The sequence below is a fragment of the Lepidochelys kempii genome, chromosome 11 (genome assembly GCF_965140265.1).
Source record: "Lepidochelys kempii isolate rLepKem1 chromosome 11, rLepKem1.hap2, whole genome shotgun sequence".
NCBI classification, from domain to species: domain Eukaryota; kingdom Metazoa; phylum Chordata; order Testudines; family Cheloniidae; genus Lepidochelys; species Lepidochelys kempii.
In genome coordinates this window covers 2921396-2946162 of record NC_133266.1, presented here as the reverse complement: position 1 = coordinate 2946162, position 24767 = coordinate 2921396, and the positions used below count along the sequence as shown (strand labels likewise).

Sequence of the window (24767 nt, the reverse complement as noted above, 5' to 3'; positions counted from 1 at the left end):
AGTAATTCGCCCTTGGAAGGAACAATTTACCAGGGTCATGGTCAGTTCTCCATCACTGACAATTTTTCAATCCCGATTGGATTTTTTTTCCCAGAAGACCTTCTCTAGGAATTGTTTTGGGGCACCTCTATGGCCGGGGGGGGAGGAGGGGTCAGATGAGATGGTCCCAATGGTCCGTTGGCCTTGGACTCTAAGAACCTATGAACCAGATGATTCCTGTGTAAAAGGAGCCAGGTTTAAGCTCCAAGAGGGTCCAATGGAGAAAGAGCTGGAGGTAAGAGACTGCAGGGCCCTGACTCAGCAGAGGGGAGCCAGAGCAGGAAAAGAGGCTAAGAGCAGGGAGAGAGGGAGGAAAGCTCTCAGGCAGGGGTCCTGGGAGAGACCCTGATTAGCCAGGGAAGAGACTGGGAAACCCAGAGGGGTCATAAAGAGGCAAGGTAGGAAGTTTCCCAGGGAAAATTGCAATAGGGAGAAAAGGTCCAGCCCAGCTGCGCAGTACAGGGCTCTGGGCTGGAACCCAGGGGCGAGGCTGGGACCCAGTTCCCCTACCGGCCCCAAGGAGGGGGCCTACAAGCCCTTCCTGGAAAGGCTCCGGGACCAGCAGCTCCCTGTGTGTCCTGCCCAGAGATGGGCTCTGGCCTCCGTGAAGGTGGAGGAGGGGATGGGGGCTACTCCCCTGCCAGGACAGGTCACCATGGGGATGCCTCATTGCAAGCGAGGCTGTATTACTGAGCAGTACGAGACTGGCCCCCACACAGGGGGCATGCTCAGCGCCTGGCAGCAGGGCCCCTTCGCCCACACTCACCCACCAAGGAGCTGCCCAGCACCAGTGGGGTGCTGGCACAGGGGCAGGGAGAATGATGCAAGGAGAAGAGCAGGGGCTGAAGGGGACGGGAGCAGAGGTGGCAGGCACTGGAAGAGGTGGGAAGGGGGAGGAAGGGGCTCAGGGATTAGTAACTTTGGGCTGCAATGCCCCATGCAGAAGGGCCACCGGCCGTACCTTGGATCTTCTCCGGGCCGTACGAAAACACAAACTCCACCTTCCCATACTCCGGAAACCGGTCGTCTAGGATGGAAACGGAACACAGGAAACTCAGTGTATGTCCAACCCGCGGGAGCAGCAGCCAAGTCACCTCCCCAAAGCCAGCACCAAGGAAACCGACACACAAGCACCTGCATTCAGGACAGTCGGGCAATAACAGGGACCTTGGTCTTTATCACGAGAATCTCCTGCACCTAACTAGAGCCTTAGCACTGATCCCACCACAACCCCAGCGGCCCTTGGCAAGGGGAGTCCAGAAGTGGCTCACCGACGGGCAAGGCCATGGGCAACCCTTTGCTGTTTCCACCATGAGAGCTTAGCCTGGGTAAAATGTCAGACTCCCAACTGAGGAGACAGAGCCCCCCCTTCATCAAACATAAAAACATAAGAATGGCCGTCTAGCCCAGTATCCTGTCTTCCGACAGCGGCCAATGCCCAGTGCCCCAGAGGGAATGAACAGAACAGGGAATCATCAAGTGATCCATCCCCTGCCGCCTAGGGTCTGATGCCTATAAAGCAGGGATGACACAGTCCTGCCAGGAGCACAGTCCCCTACCGGTGTGCGTTCAACCACCACTGAACCACAATTGCCAGCGTGCGTTCTACCTCCATGGCCATTCTGTTCTTAGCCTCCCTGCTGGGGTCAACCACAAAGGGCCAATCAGTGCCGATTTAGAGACACGGCTGAATCCCAGCTAGGAAATGGACTAAGGCCCATGACACCATTTCACAGAGACCGGCCTTTGGATGGCAGCCCCCTCCAGTCATTGACTCCATAGAGATGGAGGACCCCATAAGCCGCCAACACACCCCCAAGAAAGGTGTCCCCCGCCACTCAACAAGGGGGTGCCCCATCTGCCTTTCACACCGTGCTCAACATCAGAACATCTGAGCAACGTTCTCCACCCCACTGTCAGTCGCTGCTGTAATGGGGAGTCCTTCCCACTGGGGGAGGCCCGAGACACGCCTCCGATGGAAATAACGAGTGATCCTTGGCCACCAGCTGCAATATGTGGCTTCCTCCCTTCGCTCTCCAATTCAATCAACTCTTGAGACTTAAAACAGGCGAAGGTGAGAGATCTACGCAGGGGAACCTGAGCTGGGGAGCCTGCTCCAGGGCCAAAGGGGTCATTACATTAAGAAATACATCCTCAGCATCACGCTCCATCAAAAGTACTTCATCATGGTCTAGAGTCTGACACCCATCCCCTGCCCGCCCTTGCAAGCTGTAAAAACGTCACAGTGTCCATGCTGGAGTGACTAATATTGTTCCAGGGCTTAGGGCAACAGTTGCTGGCACAGCCCCCGCGTGAAGTGCATCACCTCGGGTATTTCCGGAGCGTCATGTTTCACCTCCCCGCCTCTCTGGGGCATGGTTGTAAATTACTCGCTGAATCCAGCGGACCTGTGTCCAAGGGCGAGCTGCTGGAGCTAGGGGAGGCCTTTGTATCGTGGCGCTCTGACGGTGCAGAAGACCGAGTAACAGCACGTGTTACCGGACCAGCCGGCAAGTGAACAGTGGTTTGAGTGACCCAGGCATGACTCCGGCAGTGGGATCAGTCTGCTGAAGAACCCATGAGAGATGCCAGGGGGGCAACCACCCCCAGCGAGTTCAACCCCATGGTGCAGCTTGAGGAAGACGACTTGGCGAGCAGGGTGACATCCCTGGCCACACGTGTAGATTGCAGGCAAACCCATCCGGCCTGAGGAGCGAGGAAGAGACCTTCAGCCTGCACCGGGGATGAAAGCAGCTGATAGGGATGGAGCAATGCCAGGTCTCTCCCCTGCAGTGATGTGGGCGGAGAGACAGAGCAGCTGCTACAGAGGGAGATCACCCCCAGGTCAGTGATCTGCAGAGGAGAGCGGACGGTAGGGCTGGCTGGACAGGAGCAATGCAGAAGAGACCTTCACCCTGAGGTAGGGCAGGGACCTGGAGATGAGGATGGAGGGAAGCAGCAGAGGTTCAAGCAGAGAGCCGGTCAGGAAATGATTCTTTGTCTTCCGTAAAATTTCAACAAAGGGAAAAAATTGATTTTGTTTCAATTTCTCGCTGAATTCTTTTTCTTTTTTTTTCGTTTTCGTTTTCATCGAAAATGGAATTTTTTCCCCTAAAATTTCCCTTTTACCAAAAAGTTATTTTTAATCAAAAAATTTGTTTTGATAAAAGATTTCCAACCAGCTTTGTGCACGAGTCCTCCAGTAGGGCTTAAAAGCGGCTGATAATGGTGGACGAGTGGCTCAGAATGGATGGGTGGCTGTAGAAAACTGCAAGTTTTGTGGTCAGAAAATTTTGATTTTTCTTGGCTGTAGACCAACCAGCTGTAGATGGACGAGTGGCAGGAACCCCGAGCAGAACTGAGAGGAGATGATTCAGAGGAATGACCGGGGCAGAGCTGAAGGGACCTTCACCCAACAGCAGCCTATGGATGGATGAACAGACTGACTGACCCAATGAATTATCAATGGGGACCACTTAGGATATACAGTGCTGCTGGAGGCAAGAAAAATACCATCTACTCTCCAGGCATTGTGTGTTTATTGACCACGTTCAGCTCACTGTGGTCACACGGACGTGGAGGGTAGGATGCAGGTATGAAAACTCCCAGTCGGGTCTAGCGGGCAGGTTTGCATCAAGCGGAAAACCCCCGTCTCAGGCTGGTACCCACTGGTAGCTGGACGAGATGTCGAGAGCAACTTCCCAATGAGCTGAGCTTGGCAGATATTCCTTACAGCTGCCCTAGACAGGAGCAGGCGTGAACCTCCATGTGCATCGGTGGGACATTCCCAACTTCCGGTGCTGAGACGTGGTGGTAGAAGGGCCACGTAAGAGCCTAGGTAGGCAGGCAGCCCATGAATGAGCTAATCGGATCTCACAAATAAGGAGGGGTGGGACTAGAGAGGCCAAAGACAGCCCAGATTTGGAGGACGTGGACCTGGTGATGCCCTTTCCAGTGGGCTGGCACTGGATCAATGCGCCACCATGGTGTTGGGAAGTGCTGTGCAACCATCTTAGATAAGATGCAAAACCAAAGAGGTCATTACAGATCCCATTGCACTTTTAATGTGGAGAAAGGCGTCGCCCCAGGTCCCCCGGGCGGATTGAACCTGGATAACAGCTAGATATGCTACAGAGAGAGAAGCAGAGACAGTTTGGGGAGCACATTGGGATTCTGATATTTCAAGTCCTCTGAAAATCACCAAAGTCCCCCAGTGCGGAGCTGATATATCTATGTTCCCAGACACCCTAGTCATAGGAGCTGTATCAGAACCGCAGTGGAGCAGATATGTGAAAACCAAGCAGGCAAAGTAACTGTCACGGAGTCCCCGGGCGATGCTGTGGAAATGCTCCCTGCGAAGCCAGTCAGGACTCTGGGGAAGTCTGGGGAAGTCTCCTTTCTGTGAGCAGCCTGTCTTCAGGACACACAGCTCACCCGGCTTCCACCTTTCTGGGTCTGACCTCGGAGCATTCAGCATCCTCTGCCCCTCCGTGCACTTCCCACAGCCAGTCCGCTCAGGCAGGGCTCCTGGGGAAGCCAGAGGGTCCTGCCCCCCAACTCCGCAGACAGACGTGACTCTCAGCAAGCCAGTAAAACAGAGGTTTAGTAGATGACAGGAACATGGTCTAAAACAGAGCTTGTAGGTACAGAGAACGGGACCCCTCAGCTGGGTCCATTTTGGGGGGCAGTGAGCCAGACAACTACGTCTGCACTTCACTCCATGTCTCCAGCCAGCCCCAAACTGAAACTCTCTCCAGTCCCTCCTCCTCTGGGCTTTGTCCCTTTCCCGGGCCAGGAGGTCACCGGATTCCTTTGTTCTCCAACCCTTTAGCTCTCACCTTGCAGGGGGAAAGGGCCCAGGCCATCACTTGCCAGGAAACAGGGTGTCGGCCATTCTCTGTTTCCAGACCCCTGCACACACCTGCCCTCTAGTGCTCTGCAATGATCATACACCCTTATCCCACCACCTAGATACTTAAGAACTGCATAGGGGAAACTGAGGCACCCCCACACTATTCAGAGGAAACATTAAGAACAGTCCCACTTTGTCACATCTCTCCCCCCTTCGAGATCGAACTGAGCAGGGTCACTTTAGCCAGTGACCTGGGGAAGTTCGAAGCCACCAACGTTCCCATGGATGCCCCAGCATCTCTCCAATTCCTTGGTAGGAGTTACACCTTCCAGTTTCACGCCCTCCCTTAGGTCGGGGGTGGTCGATAGCACTCGCAGGCCGCATGTGGGAAGGTTTCTGCAGCCCATGCCCTTTGGCCACCCCCAAAATCCCAGGGGGTCAAACTGGGATTGGGTCTTCTCCCCAACAAGCTGGCCAAACACAGCCACTTGGTTAGAGGACTGTTTAACTTTCTTAACAACTTTCACTTCATCTGAGACCTTCTCAAAGCTATCCACACTGGATCTTTCAACAGGACAGTCAGTGGATCCATTCACAACAGAAAATTTCTGGCTGTTAGGAACTGAAGCTTTCTTGATTAAATCACTTTCACACCCTTCAGTTGCAGTAAACTGCTTGCAAAGACTCCATGAGGATTCCTTTCCCTAGGGCTTTTCTGTGCAACAATTCACCCCTCCCAGAAATTCTGCTCTTACCCTCTTCACCGATTGGTTCCCTGGATTCAAATTCAAACCCTTGGCAGTTACCGGAGCAGGGCCTGGATCCTGTCCCAAAGAGACACAGTCACCCCACAACAGGGTCTCGCAGCTGGTATCTTGAAGAACCACAACGACCAGCCAGCCCGACCTCTCCTGGGTCTGCACAGGGACCTGGGCCATAGGCAGGGCGAGGGGCTTCATCCCTGGGACCCTCACCCAGCTCACAGCGCCCCTCAGCATCTGAGGCTGCACCACCCAGGGCCTGACAACAGTTCTCTCTGTCCCAGGATCTCGCCACCCCAGGAATGTCTCCCCATTGACCATCACCTTTCGCTCCCACCGGAGGTCCGAGGGGCCTGGCCCCAGGAAACTCCACACAGACATATAGGTTGGGGTCAGGAGTGGGAGCGTGTCCACCTCCCCACCCATCTGGCTGACGGAGTCTGTGGCCTTGGGACCCAGCAAGGGAGCTAGACACCGGGGCTTTTCCGCAGGGTCCCCTTGGTTCAAATCGCCAGCCTGCTCAAAGGCAGTGAGGTGGCATCCACATACCCCCCTCCCTTAACCAGGGGCAGCAATTTAGTCTCAAGGTTCCCTGTGGAACTGGCCCCCCGGGGTCTATCCCCACTCACCCCTGGGGGGTCCCCTAGGCCTCTCCGCTCCCCCACCGCCAGTTCATGCTGCTGCTGCTTCTGCAGCTCTTTCTCAGGCTCTCGCTGTCTCTGACAGTCCTCTGGCTCTCTCCGACTCAGCTCCAATCCCGTCCATCTCCGATCCCCCGATGGGGAACCCGATCGTGAAGACCCTCGTCTGGTCGGGGACAGGAGTCTTGGCGATGCCTGGCTACCACTCCAGCTGCTCCCAGATCCTGCGATAGCCCCACTGGGGGTCAGGAATCTGCTCCTTAGGGCAGTCATCCTCCTCCAGCTGCACGATGAACTCTGCTTTGGTGAACTTTCCAATGCTCAACCCTCTCTTTCCGCACAGGGTTACAATGTCCTTCTTAAGGAGATGGTGACAGGCCATCACTCCGCTCTTCCCAAGTTGCTGTGGACTCACAGGCCTGTGTGCTCTCAGCTCCCCACGGTTTCCAGGGAGAACCCCTAGTGTGCCAGCCCTTCTCAAGATCACCCCCTCTTTGCCAGGGTCGAGCTGCAGACTCCTCCGCCCCTGGGACCGCTCGCTGCAATCCCCCGCGGGACCCTGTTACTGCAAAAGTCCTTCTCTCTGGTCACACACTCCCAGGGGTTAACCGCCCCCCGAAACCGTCTCTCTCTGAATCTTCAGCATGCCTGGTCCCCATCAATCCCCCTTCGTTTTACTGCTCCCCAGTCACTTACTGCAGGAAGCGCCACCCACGGGGTGCAGTAGATTCCACTTCTGCCACCAGTTGTCACGGCGCCCCCGGGCGATGCTGTGGAAATGCTCCCTGCGAAGCCAGTCAGGACTCTGGGGAAGTCTCCTTTCTGTGAGCAGCCTGTCTTCAGGACACACAGCTCAGATGGCTTCCACCTTCCTGGGTCTGACCTCGGAGCATTCAGCATCCTCTGCCCCTCCATGCACTTCCCACAGCCAGTCCGCTCAGGCGGGGCTCCTGGGGAAGCCAGAGGGTCCTGCACCCCAACTTCGCAGACAGACGTGACTCTCAGCAAGCCAGTAAAACAGAGGTTTAGTAGACGACAGGAACATGGTCTAAAACAGAGCTTGCAGGTGCAGAGAACAGGACCCCTCAGCTGGGTCCATTTTGGGGGGCAGTGAGCCAGACAACCACGTCTGCACTTCACTCCATGTCCCAGCCAGCCCCAAACTGAAACTCTCTCCAGTCCCTCCTCCTCTGGGCTTTGTCCCTTTCCTGGGCCAGGAGGTCACCGGATTCCTTTGTTCTCCAACCCTTTAGCTCTCACCTTGCAGGGGGAAAGGGCCCAGGCCATCACTTGCCAGGAAACAGGGTGTCGGCCATTCTCTGTGTCCAGACCCCTGCACACACCTGCCCTCTAGGGCTCTGCAACGATCATACCCCCTTATCCCACCCCCTAGATATTTAAGAACTGCATAGGGGAAACTGAGGCACCCCCACACTATTCAGAGGAAACATTAAGAACAGTCCCACTTCGTCACAGTAACTCATCAATAAACCCCTCAAACCATGAGCGGCACAAGATTCCCCCATCCAGGCTGGGTCCCACATCCCTCTCCCCGCCTGGCAAGAACGACGCAATCACCTTTAAAGGCTTCGTCCAGGTCCTCCTTCCCGAAGACAATGCCGAGGTCATGGATGGCGCAGGTGTGGAACTGCACCCGGAAAATGACGTCTCGGGTCGGGCTGCGGAACTTCTTGTGGTAACATTTCAGCTGTCCGGGAGAAGGGAAGAGGTGTCAGCCCTCTTGGGCCTTGGGCAATGCCGGGTCTCAGTCTCGCCGCCTCTCCTTATCTAGCTGGCCTAGCAGGAGTGGTTTCTCTCCTCTCTTCCCAGCTGTCGCGCACCCTCCTATCTGGGTAACTGGCTGGACTGCAACAGGGCAGAGTGGACGGATCCTGCAGTGACTTCCAAAGGCCATGCAGCGTGGAGGTGGCTTTGATGCCATGTGAGCACGTGGCCATTGCAAGGCACCAGTTCACCCCGTTGCACCAAGATGCAAAGCTGGGAACCCTTCCCCATCACCTGCAGAACAGTGGGGTAGGCGCTGGCAGCTCCCCCTAGGGCTCGGTGTTGCACAGCTTTTGAGCTGGGGTCTCCCTACCCCTATGGACTATCCTCTACCTTCCCCCAGGGGCTGTTTCTTCTCCCCCAGCAGCCCCAGTGGGCCCAGCTCCTCACTGGATGGGAGGTTCAGGGCAGGCTGCTCTCAGTCTCTTACCAGGATATCTCCCTTCAGGAGCAGTCCAGGCTCGATGGTGATGCAGATGCTGGTCTGGCTGTCTCCTTGCACGTTGCTGCGGAGAGAGGGAAATAACTCAGCCTGGATGCAAGAGCCCAAGGACTCCATCAGCCAAGGGGCAGGCAATCTCAAGCAGCTCCGGGGGTGGGCGAGGAGAGAAATCCTAGCGAGGCGGGTGCTTTCCCCAGCTCACCCGAGGCCTGGCTGGAAATGCCATGAGAAAAGGCTCCATCATGCAGCCTCTGCTGTTTCCAGCTGCCCCCCAGGCCAGGAAAATCATCACGGTCTTTGTATACAGTTCAGCAGCGCCTGGAGGCACCACCTGGGATCAGGGCCCTATTGCGCTCGGTGCTGTACAGATAGACAGGGCCAGTCCCTGCCCCGAAGAGCTCAGGGGCGAAATAGGCAGGCGGGGAAATGATTTGCCGAAGGTCACGCTGCAGGTTAACGGCAGAGACAGGAACAGACCCCAGGCGCCCCATGGCACCCCACAGTGTGCTCCCTGCTACCCCCCCCACCCCCCATCAGGTGCAGCCCAGCTGCCAGGCTTTGAACCTGGAGATGCCCCCACGGACCCAGGAGGGGCAGAGAAATTTCCAAAACAAAAGGGGACGGTGGAGAAAAAGCCATGGCAACCCCAATGCCGGTTTGGAGCCTGGGGGAGGACTTGCCTGGGGGGCCAGTGAGGCGGGGCCTTGTTCACCCGGACGCTCACAATGGGGGCTGAGAGTAGCAGCTCCTAGCGCAGCCGGCTCGGGCCAGCAGGAATTTCTCTGAGCTAGTCACTCAGCTCCCACAGTCCCAGGGGAATCCCTGCAGTTCTGAGCTGGGAACGGGGCGTAAAATCAGCCCAGCTGTGGTTGTTCACGTGCCCCATCGGCACGCCAGCCTTGCTGACCGTGTCAGCCCAGCCAGTAGGGGGAGCTCACAAGTATCATGTCAGTGACAGCCATTGTTTTTGTATAGGTCCTACGAAAAACACTACCTATTGGATTTGCCATTTTGCAGCCCTTTTTAAAGCCGATCTTTAGAGTCTGGAGCACGTTTGACAGCTGATTATAATATACAGTTGGTCGCTGCTGGGGTCTAAACTATTCAACAGCGTCCCAGGAAAACCAAAGAGAAGCAGCAAAACTGCATCCCCGTCTCTCCCAGTGGGCCCTGACCCAACGATCAACATTTATACAGGAGCAGTGCCCGACTGGGACACCAGACGACTCCTTAGTCTAGAGGTTCGAGCAGGATACGACCCAGGATACATAGCACCCCACAGCTCTGCCCCTAACTGTCTATGGGGCTCTGGGCCTGTCACTTCCACCTCCAGCAACTTCCTCACTTGCCCTCCCCGCCCCCAGCCCAGTGGATGTAATGGTCCAGGAGAGTTAATCCAAGTGGTTTCGTCACTCACTGGCCTTGGGGCTCAGCTTTCACGGGTGAGATAAACTTGGGGTTTATTAACAGCTTCCCATAGACAGGCTATTAAAAGCTGAAAGGTACGAGTGGGCCTGTAGTAAATTTCATTGAAGAGATGGCATCAGGCCTGGTTAGAAACAGGCGTGTCCTGTATGGGCAGGTCACATATTAGGGAGAAGAGGGGTGCAGTCAGACAGGCCAAGGGGACAAGGGAAGAAAAAGAAAAGAGACAAGCGTTTTTCCACGCCCCCTTGTCTGTGACGGTGTTCACAGAGGCCTTGTCTACACTGCTTTGCAAACCCGCGCCTAGGGGACTCGGAATTGTGGACTCGGTGGTTCCAATGCCTGTATGTGAGTGTCCACACTGCCTTGTAAACCTGGATTTACAACTGCTGGCCCCAGGTCTCACAGCCGGGCTAACGCGGCCATACCGCACTACACAGGCCTTCTGACTCAGGTCTGCAGCTTGAGCTGTGTCCACACTGCAAAATGACAGCGACTGGACCCAAGTCGCAGCAGGACTCACACCGTGACGCACCCCCCTAGCAGGGTCCTACGACCCAGGTCCTCGGTGATTGCTGACCTGAGTCAGACGGATCTGCATGTGGACGGAAGGGGGCTTGGGTTCAAACCTGAGTCAGAGCCCGGGGTTGGAGTGCAGTGTAGACATACCCAGTGTGTCCACCAGGGCACATACACCCCACCCCACCCCACTGCCCAGGGCTCTAGCTTCAAATTAGCACATGGAAGCCAAACTGTCTGCTCCCCACTGCACACATCAGCACCGGAGCCAGGCGGGTGCCAGGCAAGACAGCTCAATGCGGGGAGAGTTGGAAGGTGGGGCTGGGGAAGCCTGTCTGGGAGCTGACCCCAACCTTTGCCCCAGCCTCGATGTGTCGTTGAGTGGCTGGAGGTAGCTGGTGGGTGCCATTCTGTGCTTGAGCTTCCCCCCACCCACTCCTGCCCACATCTGCTTTCCTGGGCGGGGGAAGCCCCGAAATACGGGGCGGGAGATGCCATGAGAGAGCCCGTTCGTGACACTCCCAGCCCCATTCCTCAGCCCAAGTGGTTGGGAGATGCACAAAGTGCTTTGGGATCCCCGATGAGCACAAACAATGCTACATCCTTGCTTCCCAGCCACTGTCCCGTGTCCCAGCACTGCAGCTGTCCTTGCGACCACTGTCCTGGGCTTCCCCTCTCTCCCTTAGGGCAGGATCTGCCAGCGTGCAAGCTGGGCACCATCAAAGTCCCCCATTGAGCCCTCAGGGCCTTGCGCTGCTTGGCTGCGTGGGAGAGAACTTCCCCCTGAGTGCATCGTCTGTCTCCCATTCGACTGCGCCTCGCTCGCACGCCCTGAGACAGGGGCTGCCCGTCACCTGGGCTCTGGAGCCAGCCAGGAAACTTCCCACGAGGTGATATGTCAAAGGACAAGCTGGAGTGCAGCTCTCCCGGCCGGAGGAGAAAGCATGTGCCCCTGCTCTCTGGGCAGCAGAGTAAGAGCTCCATTCCTGCTAAGGAAGTAAGGGTCCCCCGCCCTCCCAGCCAGACGGCTGCTGAGCTGCTCAAAGGTCCAGGTGCACTGCAGGGAGGGTGGGCGAGGAAGAGGGCTACGGAAAGGCCTGTGCAGAAAAGGCATCAAAAAACGATCGGCGGGACTCCTCCAGCAGAGCCCAGGCAGTGGCAGTCCCTGGGGACTGGGCACGTGGAGAACTGAAGGGCGTCTCCAAGCACACCGGAAGGGGAGGGCAGTTTTTAGGTCAGATGCGCTGATCCGCCCATGCCGCCGGGATTCTTCGGAGCAGGTCAGGCGCGTGTCGGGGGTGAGTCTACACGGCATGTGTCTGCAGCGGGGCTCGGGGGGACAATGGCGGATTTGGGACCCCCAGAAAAATCTCCCCCCACCCCGGCCAACATTAACCATAAGCGCAAAGTGCAGCTTGTTTCAACCCCAAGCTCTCCCCTTCCCTTACAGGACCCAGCCATGTTTCACACCAACACCCGAGCTCGTCGGAGTCCGAGATGCAGAAGGCCCATTGGGTCACCGGGACCATCTCTCAGGCAGGAGACAGTCACAGGGACTGGAAGTAAGGGCCTCTAGGCAGAGAGAGGAACCCAAGAGAGAGCTGATATTTACTAGATCCCAGATGTGTACACCGGCTGCATGGCCTGGTAGATCTTCAGAAAGGGCCGGCAACCTAGAAGACACCGATCAGAAATGGAGAGAAGGAGCATTCGTTAGCCAAGGGGATTAGTCACCAGGAAGGAAAACAAACAGCCCAGCCAGGTGGAGTGGGACAGGGTGCTGGGGACCTTTCCCTAGCCTGCCTGCTTCTCGCAGCACCTTCCCCAGGCCTGGACAACAGATGGCCCGGAGACGTGGAGGTGGGAGCAGAGAGGCCCCTACACGTTGTCCGCCCTTCCTACTGACAGACCGCAGTGAGACATGGCAGGCTGCCCCGGCCCAATCACAGCCCTTGGGGTCCAGAGTCCTTAACAACTAGCACTGGAGAGAACTCAGTGCACCAGCCAGGGGTGAGCCAGGCCCTGCTGATGACAACAGAGGGGAGCCCATGCAGCTTCCGGGCTGGTGACTGGAGGATGGCAACCCCCCTGCTTAACGGCTGTGTGTCGGGGTGCCAGCAATCCCCCGGAGTTAGGGCCACCGCTGAGTTCCCACAATAAGCCCAACTGCAGCTCCATTCTGGAATCCATTGGAAATGGCCATGAGCCGTTGGCAAAGATGCTCTGTCTACACTAGGGCTCCCACCACAGAGCTGCACAGTGGCTAGCGACAGGGTGATTGCCCTTCCCTCCACCTGCTCTGGGTGGCGTGCCCCAGGGGGCCAGGACACAGGCCGGGGCTGCTCTCGGGCAACCCAGATGCCCACCAGGGCAGGTGGAGACGTCGGGGCTCCCCGCAGAGGCCTGGGCTTCCTGGGCAGTGCTTACCATGGCCCGGCTCCAGCTTCTGGCCTGGCCAGGGGGCAGAGCCTTTGGGGGGAAAGGAGGGGCAGGGGTGAGGCTCCTGCATGCGTCCCGTCCCGCTTTAGCCTTTCGAAAAGCGGTCACCCTGCCTAGCGAGGGGAGAGACGGCTGAGGCCCAAACTCATCCTGTCAACAAGGCATTGATAGTGACCGGCAGGAAGCTACACACGGCAGCCCATGGCACCCTGGAGCCCACGCAGCCTCCGGTCTCGCTTGCATATACCCTACCCACCCCATGCCCCCTACCCCTCATGCAGGTTCTGTGCCCCTGGAAAGTAGAGTCACGCTGGGGGGCAGCCAACAGCCCTCCCGTGCCGGAGCCGGGGGGACACTTACCGCCTTTGGACTCGAAGTTGGGGATCCCGTGCATGATGACATGGTGCAGGAACAAGGGCTTGTTGTTCATTTTGATGGTGCCGGACAGCAGGCCGCTGAAGTAATGGACATACCTGGGGCAGAAACCAGCGTGGGTTCGGGAGGTTAGTGGTGTCTGTGCATGGCCTGTTCAAGCTGCTTTGGTCTCCCCGCTGCAGGAGGGGGCTGGGCACCTGCCCCCTATTCCCTCTGCTTCTTTCCTTCCACCCGGATACCCCGCTCAGTAGCCCTTTCCGTCTCTAAACCAACCCTTCGGCTCAGTTGCCTGCACTGGAAGCTGTTCCAATACGTCCCCAGAATCCTTTGCTCCAAAGGAGACACCCTGGCAGCTGACACCATGGGATCCAGGCTCATCTGAGACTCAAAGGCACCGACTGAGCAGAAACAGGGTGGCCAGAAACTTCACAGCCAGGGAGGAGGGTTTCAGGACTGGCTAGAAGGCCCAAGGGGTCTCAAACCTGGGCCTTCAAAGCTGCCAAGCGGCAGGCATCTCCATGCTTCCAGCCAAGGAGAAGCTATAACCAGCTCATGTTACACTACCCACAACCCAGAGGACACAGACCAGAGGAAGTCCCACCTCAAGGGGTCTGACAGGCAGCAGCCTCATGGCTCCTGATTGGCTTCCTCCCCTATATAAATAAACCCAGGGAGCATTCCAGGAAGCTTCCAGACAACAGCGCGCCTCTCCTCTAGCTGTCACCATCATTCCTACTCCCTGTTCTTCAACTCCTGGCTTTGATCTCACCTTGATTTGGACCTCGCCTCCTGACCCGGACCCTGAAACCTGACTCGGACTCTGATCCTTGGTATCGGCCCCGGCCTAGAACTTGACTGTATGCCTGCATCTATCTTATTATCTATCCCATTCCTGATGGTTCCTGACATTCTGTTCACGTTTTTGACTGTCGCTGCAGATTGAGTGGATGTTTTCAGAAAATCATCCACAATGGCTCCAAGATCTTTCAGCCAATTTAGACCCCATCATTTTGTATGTATCGCTGGGATTATGTTTTCCCAGTATTCATTACTTTACATTTATCATCACTGAATTTCATCTGCCATTTTCTTGCCCACTCATGCAGTGTTGTGAGATTCCCTTTGTAACTCTTCACAGTCAGCTTTGGACTTAACTATCTTAAGTAGTTTTGTATCATCTGCAAACTTTGCCACTTCACTATTTACCCCTTTCTCCAGATCATTTACGAATATGCACTGTAATTTTCACTCCATGCATCTGAAGAAGTGGGGCTTTTACCCCCGAAAGCTTATGCCCAAATAAACCTGTTAGTCTTTAAGGTGCCACTGGACTCCTCGTCGTTTTTGTGGATACAGACTAACACGGCTACCCCTCTCATAATAAGATAGTGGCATGATGATATCTTCTGTCTAAATCCATGGTACATCACCACCTCGAATGCTGTGTGCGGTTCTGGTCACCCCCAGTCCACCTGGCCCTCATGACCTACCCAACACCGACAAAGCACAAGGCTGTTGGGACCACGCGTCCCCACTGAATTCTCCAAAGTGGAACAGCCTGATCTGGAATGTCTGACTGGCCAAAAGAGAACTCCTTCGAGACCGTTAGCTGTTCAAAGCTGGGCCTTAGTCCACTGAGCGGATCATCTCCTCCAGGCCTCCAATAGGATCCAAACTTGACTTGCCACGTCAGCATCACCTGCTGTGGTTGATCTGTGTACGCACAGACCAGCTAACCTGGGAGACGGTGCAGGCTTGCTGGGGTATGTTATTGTGCCCAGGTAAGCTCGCTGAGCAGAACTCAGCGAGTGGTAGATACGCTGGAGGGGAGGGATAGGATACAGAAGGACCTAGACAAATTGGAGGATTGGGCCAAAAGAAATCTGATGAGGTTCAATAAGGATAAGTGCAGGGTCCTGCACTTAGGATGGAAGAATCCAATGCACCGCTACAGACTAGGGACCGAATGGCTAGGCAGCAGTTCTGTGGAAAAGGACCTAGGGGTGACAGTGGACGAGAAGCTGGATATGAGTCAGCAGTGTGCCCTTGTTGCCAAGAAGGCCAATGGCATTTTGGGATGTATAAGTAGGGGCATAGCGAGCAGATCGAGGGACGTGATCGTTCCCCTCTATTCGACATTGGTGAGGCCTCATCTGGAGTACTGTGTCCAGTTTTGGGCCCCACACTTCAAGAAGGATGTGGATAAATTGGAGAGAGTCCAGCGAAGAGCAACAAAAATGATTAGGGGACTGGAACACATGAGTTATGAGGAGAGGCTGAGGGAGCTGGGATTGTTTAGCCTGCAGAAGAGAAGAATGAGGGGGGATTTGATAGCTGCTTTCAACTACCTGAAAGGGGGTTCCAAAGAGGATGGCTCTAGACTGTTCTCAATGGTAGCAGATGACAGAACGAGGAGTAATGGTCTCAAGTTGCAGTGGGGGAGGTTTAGGTTGGATATTAGGAAAAACTTTTTCACTAAGAGGGTGGTGAAACACTGGAATGCGTTACCTAGGGAGGTGGTAGAATCTCCTTCCTTAGAGGTTTTTAAGGTCAGGCTTGACAAAGCCCTGGCTGGGATGATTTAACTGGGAATTGGTCCTGCTTCGAGCAGGGGGTTGGACTAGATGACCTTCTGGGGTCCCTTCCAACCCTGATATTCTATGATTCTATGATTCTAACTCCTTTCCTCATACAGAGCTCACACTAGATACGCACATGCGTTTGGCTCAGAAGTCCCAAGAGATGTGATAAACCTAACGAGGTTCTGTTCTAATAGTGGTTCTGGGAGTGGGGCCAGCAAATGACTGACACAGTAACCCAAACTGGGGAAGAACTGATCTACCTTAGAAGGCTCAACTAAGAGTGCCAGGATGGGCATGCAGAAATAGAGAGAGAGAGAAAACAGTGAAACCCACAAGCTTGCAAACTGCAAGGTAAGCTTCCCCCACAGAAGATCTCAGCCCAGATGCTCAAAAATGTAGGCACCAGACTCTTGTTGTTTTCACCTTATCCCTCTGAGGACGTGGGCCCTCCACCCAAACCGCTCCTAAATCAAACCCCCGGCCCCAGTGAGCCGCTGGGTGTTCTGGGCCCCCAGGCACTGGCGTTTGCCCTGCGCGGATCCCAAGGTGTTGAGCTGGGGTTGGATTTCTCCCACCAGCCAGAGCGATCTGGATTCCGAGCCGTGTTCACACCTGCCCGTGGGCTGCCCTGGTTTCCAGGCCAGGGTGCGGGGGCATGAGAGCGAGGGAAAGCCCAGGGGAGCAGAGCTGGAGGCAGAGGCAGCGATGGGAGAGGAGACGGGCTCGAAATCTCTACGGATCCCCCTGCAGCACCAGGAAAATCTCCCCCCCGGCTGCCATTCAGCAGCTCCAGCCCCCGGAAGGGATAAACTGGGACAGCGGCATGGACGGCGGGAGGCCTCTAGTGCCCCGTAGTGGAGCAGAGGGGAACGCACGCTTGATATCTGGGAGTTCTGCAGGCTCCTTCCCCGCAACAGGGGGGCCCGGGTGGAGCACTGCCCCATTCATCTGACCTGCACCCCATATGCCAAGAGGGCTCTTGTCACTTCGATACCAGCCAGGTCCCTTTCAGGACAGGAGAGGGCAGTGCCACTTGGCCCAGGCTTCTGTGTCAGCATGGGCCAGGGTGCACCCAAGAGGGCAGTTCGAAGGGCAATTCCCTCATGGGTTGTCCCATAATTGTCCACTAGGGGGTGTCGCACCCCACGCTCTGAAACAGCTGGCGCCATGCCCTGTCCGAGACAACCAGGCAGTGCCTGGTCCCTACTTGGTTCAAGGGAGAAGCAAGGAGTACGCGGGGCGGGTGGCAGAGCTGGCCCTGTGGCTGTAACCGGCAGCTGGGCCCGTGTAATCTGATGGGCAGCCTGCTCCTCTATTGAAGCACCCGTGACACGCACGGGAAGTGGAAGTTACGGGGCCATTACCGAGTCCCCGATCGCGCCGGCCAGATGTTGGCAGGAACAATGCCATGGGCCGACCTGACAGGGCGCTGCCCAGAAAACCCGCGACCAGCAGCAGCCACTGACAGAGCCCAACACCCACTTGGTAGATGGGGCCCGATCCCGAGCTGATGCAAACAGACCCAGCGCAAGGGAGGTCACTCGAACTGCACCGACGTCCGGGATCTGACCCAGCCCCTGTGTGCCTTTATATGGATAGTGCCCTGCAGATAACTTGAGACACGCACATGCCCCATACCCAGAGCTGGGCAATTACAGGTGGCACAAATGCTGCTTGGAGAAAGGAAGCATTTTACTGCGTTTACCCTGCTAAGTGGATGCCGGGTTGCAGCCTGTTGAGCCCGGCCTGGTGCATCTGTCGGCCTGGTGCAGGTCACTGAGAGCCGTGGGCGTCAAAGCTCAGCGAAAAAGCTTGATTTGCAGTGCAAGGCAAATCCCCTTTCCTGGGAGGCACCTTCAGTTCCCAACAGCCCGGACGGGTCCTGGGCTGGCTGCTCGCACATTGCCCTGCAGCCGCCTGCTGTCTGTGTGTCTGTCCCTGTGGGGGCTGTAGACTTGCCCGCAGGTGGGGCATTCATTCTCCCAGGTTCCTCTGGGTTGGGGAGTCAGCTGAACAAATCCAGAACTCGGCTCAGCACCGTTAATCTGCCAAGGCTTCTGGCAGAGCAAGGGGCACGCAGAGGGTGCTTGGCAGGCCAGGCTGGTCCGCAGGAGGCTCGTCCCCAAGCCCGTGTCAGGAGAGTTTCCCCTGGCCACCGCGGCTGTGGGAACGCAAAGCCCCACCCTGAGATCCTGGCTGAGTGCAGGAGCCAGGGTACAAAGGGCCAGCCCCCCACACGCACTGCCTCAGCTCCTCGCTCTCGGTTGGGGTCTTGATATTTTCCTTTAAAGCAAGGACAGAGCCGACCCAGAATCTCAAACCCAACCCGCCATGCATCAAGCCCCTGTGTCCAAACCCATGCCTATGATCTGGGTCTGGATCAGATTCAGAGCCAGAAGGGACCCAGTTTCTGGATCTAGGCCAGGCATCCTGCTCCTGCTTTCCAGCCCTCTAACCTGCATAGGGGGGCCAGAGTTTACCCAGCTACCTCTGCTGGAGGGCCTCTCCCCCTCCCAATTTGATGCACCACACACCAGGCACACCAAGTCCTGCCACCAAGGGGCACCTTTTCCCACCTGAATCCATGCCCCGCGCACACCATGTCCGGGCACCACATGCCCGATCAAACACCGGCTCAGTCACCACCTTTAATTCCATCACCACAGGAGGGGCCCGGGCCAGTGCTCACAGCTCGGGCCGCCAGGGAGGGAGGCGCCGCAGGACTGACCTCTTCTGCGATGGCTGCCCGACCGGCAGCACCTTGTCCTCGTAGAACCTCTTCATGGCAAACCTGTCGAGGGCTTGGTCCGCGCTGCGGGGGGGAAGGTGCACGCGGTCAGAGGGGCGGGGTGGGCTCCGGGCTGCACGCAAGGCGGGCGGCAATAAGGCCCAGTGCACGGGAGGGCGTGGCAAGGGGGCTCGGTCTCCGCCCGACACGTTTATAAACAGGAGGTGCCGGAGAGCTCACTGGGGCTATTTCGAGGCCTTTCGGGTTTTATCTGACCTGGGGAAACGTCCCTCAGGGCTTGTTTGGGGGCCAGGGGTGGAGAGCCCTGGGCTAGCAGGGGGCTGCGGGGTCGGGAGTGAGGGGCATCGGCAGAGCTGTTGGGGGGAGCCCAGGGCTGGGGTAGCAGGGGGCTGCGGGTTGGCACTGAGGGGCCCTGGCAGAGCTGTGGAGGAGGGGAAACCAGGACTGGAGTAGCAGGGGGCTGTGGGTCAGGATTGAGAGGCCCCAGCAGAGCTGGGGGAGACGCCAGGGCAGGTCGGGACTGAGGGGCACCCCAGGCCCGGACGAGCAGGGGGTGCTGTGGGTCAGGGCTGAGGTGCCCCGGCAGCATCGTGGGGCGGGAGGAGGGTGTTTGCCCAGTTCGCCTCTCCCCCTCCCAGTCAGCCCCACACTCCAGAGCTCGCCCCCAACCCACGCTGCCTGGGTCCCGGACGCTGTCTCCACAGGGCTGCACCGGATACCCCAGCTCAGGGAGGCGGCTCCCACTCGCCCCCCGGATTTACGGACATAAACCGGAGCCGGCTGGATGGACACAGACCTGAAATTCCCCCTGCAGCCTGAGCCGGGCGGGCGGAGACCCAGTCCACGATGCCCGGCCCCAGGAACCCTGCAGGCTGCAGTCCTCTAGCATAGGGGCAGGGGCATCCCCCGACCCCCCACATTCTGCCCCCAACCGAGGAGCCGCCCTGGTCCTGTCAGTCCTTGGCCACCTTTCCCTGCTGCCAACCCAGGGCGCTGGGGACAGCTGTGGGTGAGGGACCCTGTTCTCCTCTCACCCAGCAGCTGACCGGGCTGGGTTTGAAGTGCTAGCCTGGAGGCAAAGGGCCCCATATCTCATTTGCAGGCCCCCACGTCCCTGCCCCCCAGGAGGTGGTCTCTTCTTCTCCTCCCTCTGTGTCTGCCCCGCCTGCTGCCCTCCCAGGTGGCTGGTTCGGGCGGATGGTCCCCCCTGAGCCAGGCCAGGGAGATGCCAGGAGCCGAGAAGCTGCCAATGGTCCCCCCAGGCAGAAGAAGGGGTGGGCACCAGAGCCCAGCCCAGAATGGGGGGCTGGGCCAAAGGCACCATTACCGCGGCTGGGAAGCGGGAGGACGCTGAAGAGAAGCAGCGTCCTCCTGAACCGGGCTCTGAAAGGCGGGTCCCCGGGCTGGTTATCTCCTGGGGGGCACTTAGGCTGTGGGAAGAGGGTCCAGAGGAGACGCCGGGGGTGCTGCTCCAGGTGCCCCACACCCACGGACGCCAGGCTCCTCTCACCTGGCTGAAATGTTGCTGTAGTGCATGTAGGCAGCAACCACGACTCCCATCCGGCCTCGGTTTCCCTGCAAAAGACCAGAACAAAGAGGGCGTTGGGCACCCCAGGGGGCAACCAGAGACATCCCAGAGCCCGCCAGCCAGCGGCAGGGTCCTCCCCTTGACTTCAACAGGCTTTAGACCGGGCCCCGAGTGCCGCGCCGCATTGCTGGGCGCTGGTAACCCGCCGCCACGTTCCACCCCAGAGGTGGCTGCATTGCAGCAGCCAGCAAAATGTTCACAATATTTCCAGCCTGCACCGCCCAGAGCGATCCGCTAGGGAAGGGAGGTGCGAGAGGAATCCGAGACATCCATACTGGGATCTTGTATTTGGCCAGCCAGATGAATAACCCCCTGCAGAAGCTTTTAACAGAAGGGAAGTGCTGTGTCTGGATTTGGAAGCTATTGTGTTTCTAATTATGTATCACGCACACGGAGTGTGTTGTCATGCCTGACTGTGTGCGTGTCCCCTCACTCCCCTATCTACCAGGCCAGAGGTGACGAGTGGGGGGGCGGGCATGCAGGGTCGCACGCCTCCCCCAGATTGCTCGGTCGCATGGTGCGGCTGGGCCCCCTCCCTGCGGGACAGCTGAGTTGACAAGCTGCGCCAGAGGCAGGAAGAACAGCTGGGAGCCAGAGGTGGCTGCATTTCAGTGGTGAGTGGAAAGTTGTGGGTTAAATTTCCCTGTCTGTAGGATCTCGTCTGTACCTCTCTCCTCCCAAAGCACCTTGCCAGGACCGCTGAACTGCAGCCACCTCTGGGGTGGCTCAAAGGCAGCCAGCACACTCCAGGCTGCACAAGGGGGTGGGGTAGGATATGACACAGGAGGTGACCATGGCACGGTCTGACCCCAAGGACCCAACGAACCCAGGAGTTTCTAGCTCGTCGCACTGGGCACTGACTCAGACGTAGGTCCCAGGGGTCGCTGAGAGCTCTTAAGGGAGCATCTACAAACACCTGCTCCTCGGGGTCTTCCCCACCCTCTCAGTAAAGCACAGACGGGCTAGTTACCAGCCCCGTGTAGGGCCGGGCTCCATTCAGCCCGGCTGCCGGCTGGGAGAGCGCCCGGTGCTGGAGCTGGGAAAGCCTCCGGGGGTGACACGGTCGCGGCTGGCACTGAAGGCCGGGTGGGGCTTGCCAGGGGGGGCACAGGGCTGGCCGCAGCGCTCTTTCCTTTGAGTCCAAGATGTCACCGGGCCACAGACCTGCCCCTGCGCCCCATCTCACCCCTTGTCCCTCGTTCAGCCCCTCCGGGAAGTGTTCCAAGCTGCTCCCCGTCTCCCCGCAAGCCCTACTCCCCCTCCCCTGTGTCCCTGTGCCCTGCCCCCTGAGACAGCAACCCCCTGCTTTTCTCTCCCCACCGCGAGCGGGGCCGCTTGGCCCAGGCCACTGGCGAACAGGCCCTGCCCCCCGAGGGGGCGCTCTCGCTCACCTTGTTGTGGAGGACGACCACGTTGTGGGGCTCGGCGCTCAGCCACGTGTCCATGGCCTTGCAGACGCTGCAGATCTTCTCCAGGGCAGGCGTGTGCAGGTCGGGCCACCCAAAATCCAGCACCTGGGATGGGCAGAGACGGGGGGAGGAGGAGGAGGCTGGATGAGACGAAGGCTCCCTCTGGGGCTTTTGGTTACCGGTTGCCGTAGATGCCCAGGGCTCCTCACGCCAGCCTGGCCTCACAGGCGCTGCCGCCCGCCGGGTAACCTGCCCCGGGTGGGACCCACGGTGTGCGGACCCACTCACGGGGCCGCTGGTTGAGAGATGCAGGTGATTCCCTTCCAGGGGCAGAACAGGCCTCCGCCTTGAGGTATCTCCACAAGGGAGCCTTGCCCACACCTGGTACCCAGCAGGAATGGGAGGGCACCATGCCAGCTGCCCAAGACCCTGGGCTAAGCAGTGGGGCCAAAGCAACCAAGCCCCTGGCCCCCAGCCTGCCCTGCCCTCCACCACACCTAGAATGGAAAGGAACTAGCACCTCATTATGGGATGGATCGCAGGAACCCCTATCGAGAGCCCCCGGGCACTCCAATTCCCTGGCACACCCACCCGTTGCTCTGCCCCTTCCTGGAGCCGTCGATGCTGAGATTAGGCAGCTCTGGTGTGGTGCCATCAAGCCCCATGGCAGAGCCTCACCCACGCTGCGCTGGCTGGCCTTACCCGCCCATCAGCCTGGGGGAAAGGGCACAGGTGGGACAGCGACGAAGGAGGACATGAAGACAGCGATGGGACGTGCTGAACCAGGACCTGGGGGAGGTGGGCTGTGGGGTGCATGGGCGGGAAGGGGTTAATTGTGCCCAGTGCCAGCCCGGCCCGCATCCCTGCTCCGGCGGTCCCCTCTGCAAGGCACGGGCATGGTACCACGGGAGGGGCCGTGTGCCACCCTGATTGATTGGCAGCACAGGGGACAGAGGCTGGAGCCACCCACAAACCCGGGGTCCCACCCTGCCAGGGCCTGAGCCAGCCCCCGTAAGGCGCGGGGCAGGGTCTCTCCCAAGGACAGGGCTGGGGGCTCTGCCTCCCGCTCGGCCCAGTGAGTAGGGACAGCCCACGGCCTCGGCTGCCCGCTCGGACTGACCACAAAGGGAGCCAATCTGAGGCAGCGATCTGGGTGGGCAGGCGGGGTACAAGGGATGTGCAGCATCCCTCCAGCCACTGAGTGAATTGGCACAAGCCCTGGACCACTAAAGCAGGAGGTGAAAGGGGCCGGAGCCCACCCCCGAGCCCCGGCCCAGCCGACTTTCCCCTCCTCCTTGGTGCTACCCAGCTGCAGAGACCCAGGGGACTCCTGGCCCTGTGCTGGTTTCTTTGCTCCCAGGAGACAGCCCCCGCGCCTATCCATTCCCGCTGCCCCGGTGCTACCCACCTGGCACACCGAGGGGGCTTGCAGCACTCCAGCTGTCTCCCCGGGAACGGAGCTGGGGGACAGGCTGAAAGATCCCGGCGCGCGCCTGGCTCCCAGTCCTCGCACAGCCCGTGAGGCCGCCAGAGGCAGCGGGAGCAGGATGGGATTGGCAGACAAAGAAAACACATCCGCGGGGCGAAGGAACACTCAGCCAGTGGGGGATCCAAAGGGCTGGCAGCAGCCCTGTCCCGACGCGGACGCTCTCGCCGCTGGCGGGTCCTCACGGGAGTCCCCTTTTCCGGCTAAGCCCCCCACCCACTCTGGGGCTCTGGCGTCCAGGCCCCATTCTGATCTCAGCCAGTCACTCAACCAGCTTCCGAAGAGTCGCTGGGATCAGGGCCGGCCCCATCGCAGCTGGCAGCCCCCAGGCGTGGCTGGGGAGTGACAAAGTGGCTCTGAGGCCGGCCCCCAGAGCCCAGACACCACGGAGAATTGCCCCCGCGACGGCGCGGGCTCGGCTGGGCTGCCAGGAGAGGCCGGTCCTTGCCAGGGCTCAGGGATTCCTGGGCACTTCTGCAGCCCCAGACACACCCGCGGGGGCGCCAGTGACCTGGGGTTCGTCACTGCCAGTCCCCCCCTTCGGTTCTGGGGCTGGGGGAGGGGGAAGAGAGCTGTCTGGGCACCACAAAGGGGCAGGTCTCACCTCCCCTCCGCCCCAGGGCCTCCCCTGCCCTGAAGGACCCCCTGTGGGGCTCAGAGGGGTGCTCCATTTCCATGACTCTTGGCCTCTCCACCGGGGCTGTCTGGGAGGGGGCTCTGGAGACGTGGCCCACTGGGCGCTGGGCTGGGACCCGCCAAACTCACTGCTTACGGGTGGAAACACACCTGCCTTGTGACCCGCCCCGACTCCGGCTCCTCCTGGGCCTTTTGTCCCCTCTCCCAGCCCACAATAGTGCCCGGAGCTTACCTTGGAGTGCAGCTTGCTGATGTCGTGTCTGCGCTCGGACAGATTGAAAAGCTTGGGAGAGAAGGAGAGGAAAGAGTTAGGAGAAGAGCAACGGTGGAGCAAAGACGGCCCCAAACCCAGGGACGGTGCCCCTGGGCCACACTGCACAGACCCAGCCCCAGGGACAGAGTGCAGCGCCCCTGGGCCACAACACACAGACCCAGACCCAGACCCAGGGACAACGTGCAGCATCCCCGGCCACCCCACACAGACCCGGCCCCAGCCCCAGGGACAACGTGCAACAGCCCTGGGCCACCCCGCACAGACCCGGCCCCAGCCCCAGGGTCAGCGTGCAGCATCCCCGGCCACCCCACACAGACCCGGCCCCAGCCCCAGGGACAACGTGCAACAGCCCTGGGCCACCCCACACAGACCCGGCCCCAGCCCCAGGGTCAGTGTGCAGCATCCCCGGCCACCCCGCACAGACCCGACCCCATCCCCAGGGACAGCGTGCAGTATCCCCGGCCACCCCACACAGACCGGTACCAGTCCCAGGGACAGCGTGCAGCATCCCCGGCCACCCCGCACAGACCCGGCCCCAGCCCCAGACATTTGGCAGGGGCTAGGGGAAGAAGGATGGAGTCACAGCAGCAAGATCTTGCAGCTCTTCGGCTCAGAGCAGGGTGGGATAACGCAGGGCCGGAAGGCAAGGCAGGGAGCTGGGCTCTGGTGCAGCGGAGAAGGGGCAGCCAGGGGGATTTCGTCGGTGCCCCGGGATGCTCAGGAGACCCGTGCTGCCCCCCTGAACCAGCAGCACTGAGCTGCTGG

General features: G+C 58.9%; 1 protein-coding gene across 25 annotated transcripts in view; it reads right to left on the bottom strand.

Moving 5' to 3' along the window:
- TNS1 (tensin 1) overlaps positions 1-24767 on the bottom strand; it is a 274551-nt gene that overhangs the window by 104945 nt on the left and 144839 nt on the right. For all 25 annotated transcript variants that reach the window (XM_073304965.1, XM_073304974.1, XM_073304973.1 and 22 more), the window contains 9 exons: positions 23961-24011; positions 21589-21711; positions 20120-20184; positions 18589-18672; positions 13264-13376; positions 12077-12137; positions 8509-8584; positions 7872-8001; positions 1001-1066 (listed from right to left, as the gene is read on the bottom strand). In XM_073304965.1, the coding sequence (XP_073161066.1) occupies positions 1001-1066; positions 7872-8001; positions 8509-8584; positions 12077-12137; positions 13264-13376; positions 18589-18672; positions 20120-20184; positions 21589-21711; positions 23961-24011 (769 nt within the window). The remainder of the gene's footprint in view (positions 1-1000; positions 1067-7871; positions 8002-8508; positions 8585-12076; positions 12138-13263; positions 13377-18588; positions 18673-20119; positions 20185-21588; positions 21712-23960; positions 24012-24767) is intronic.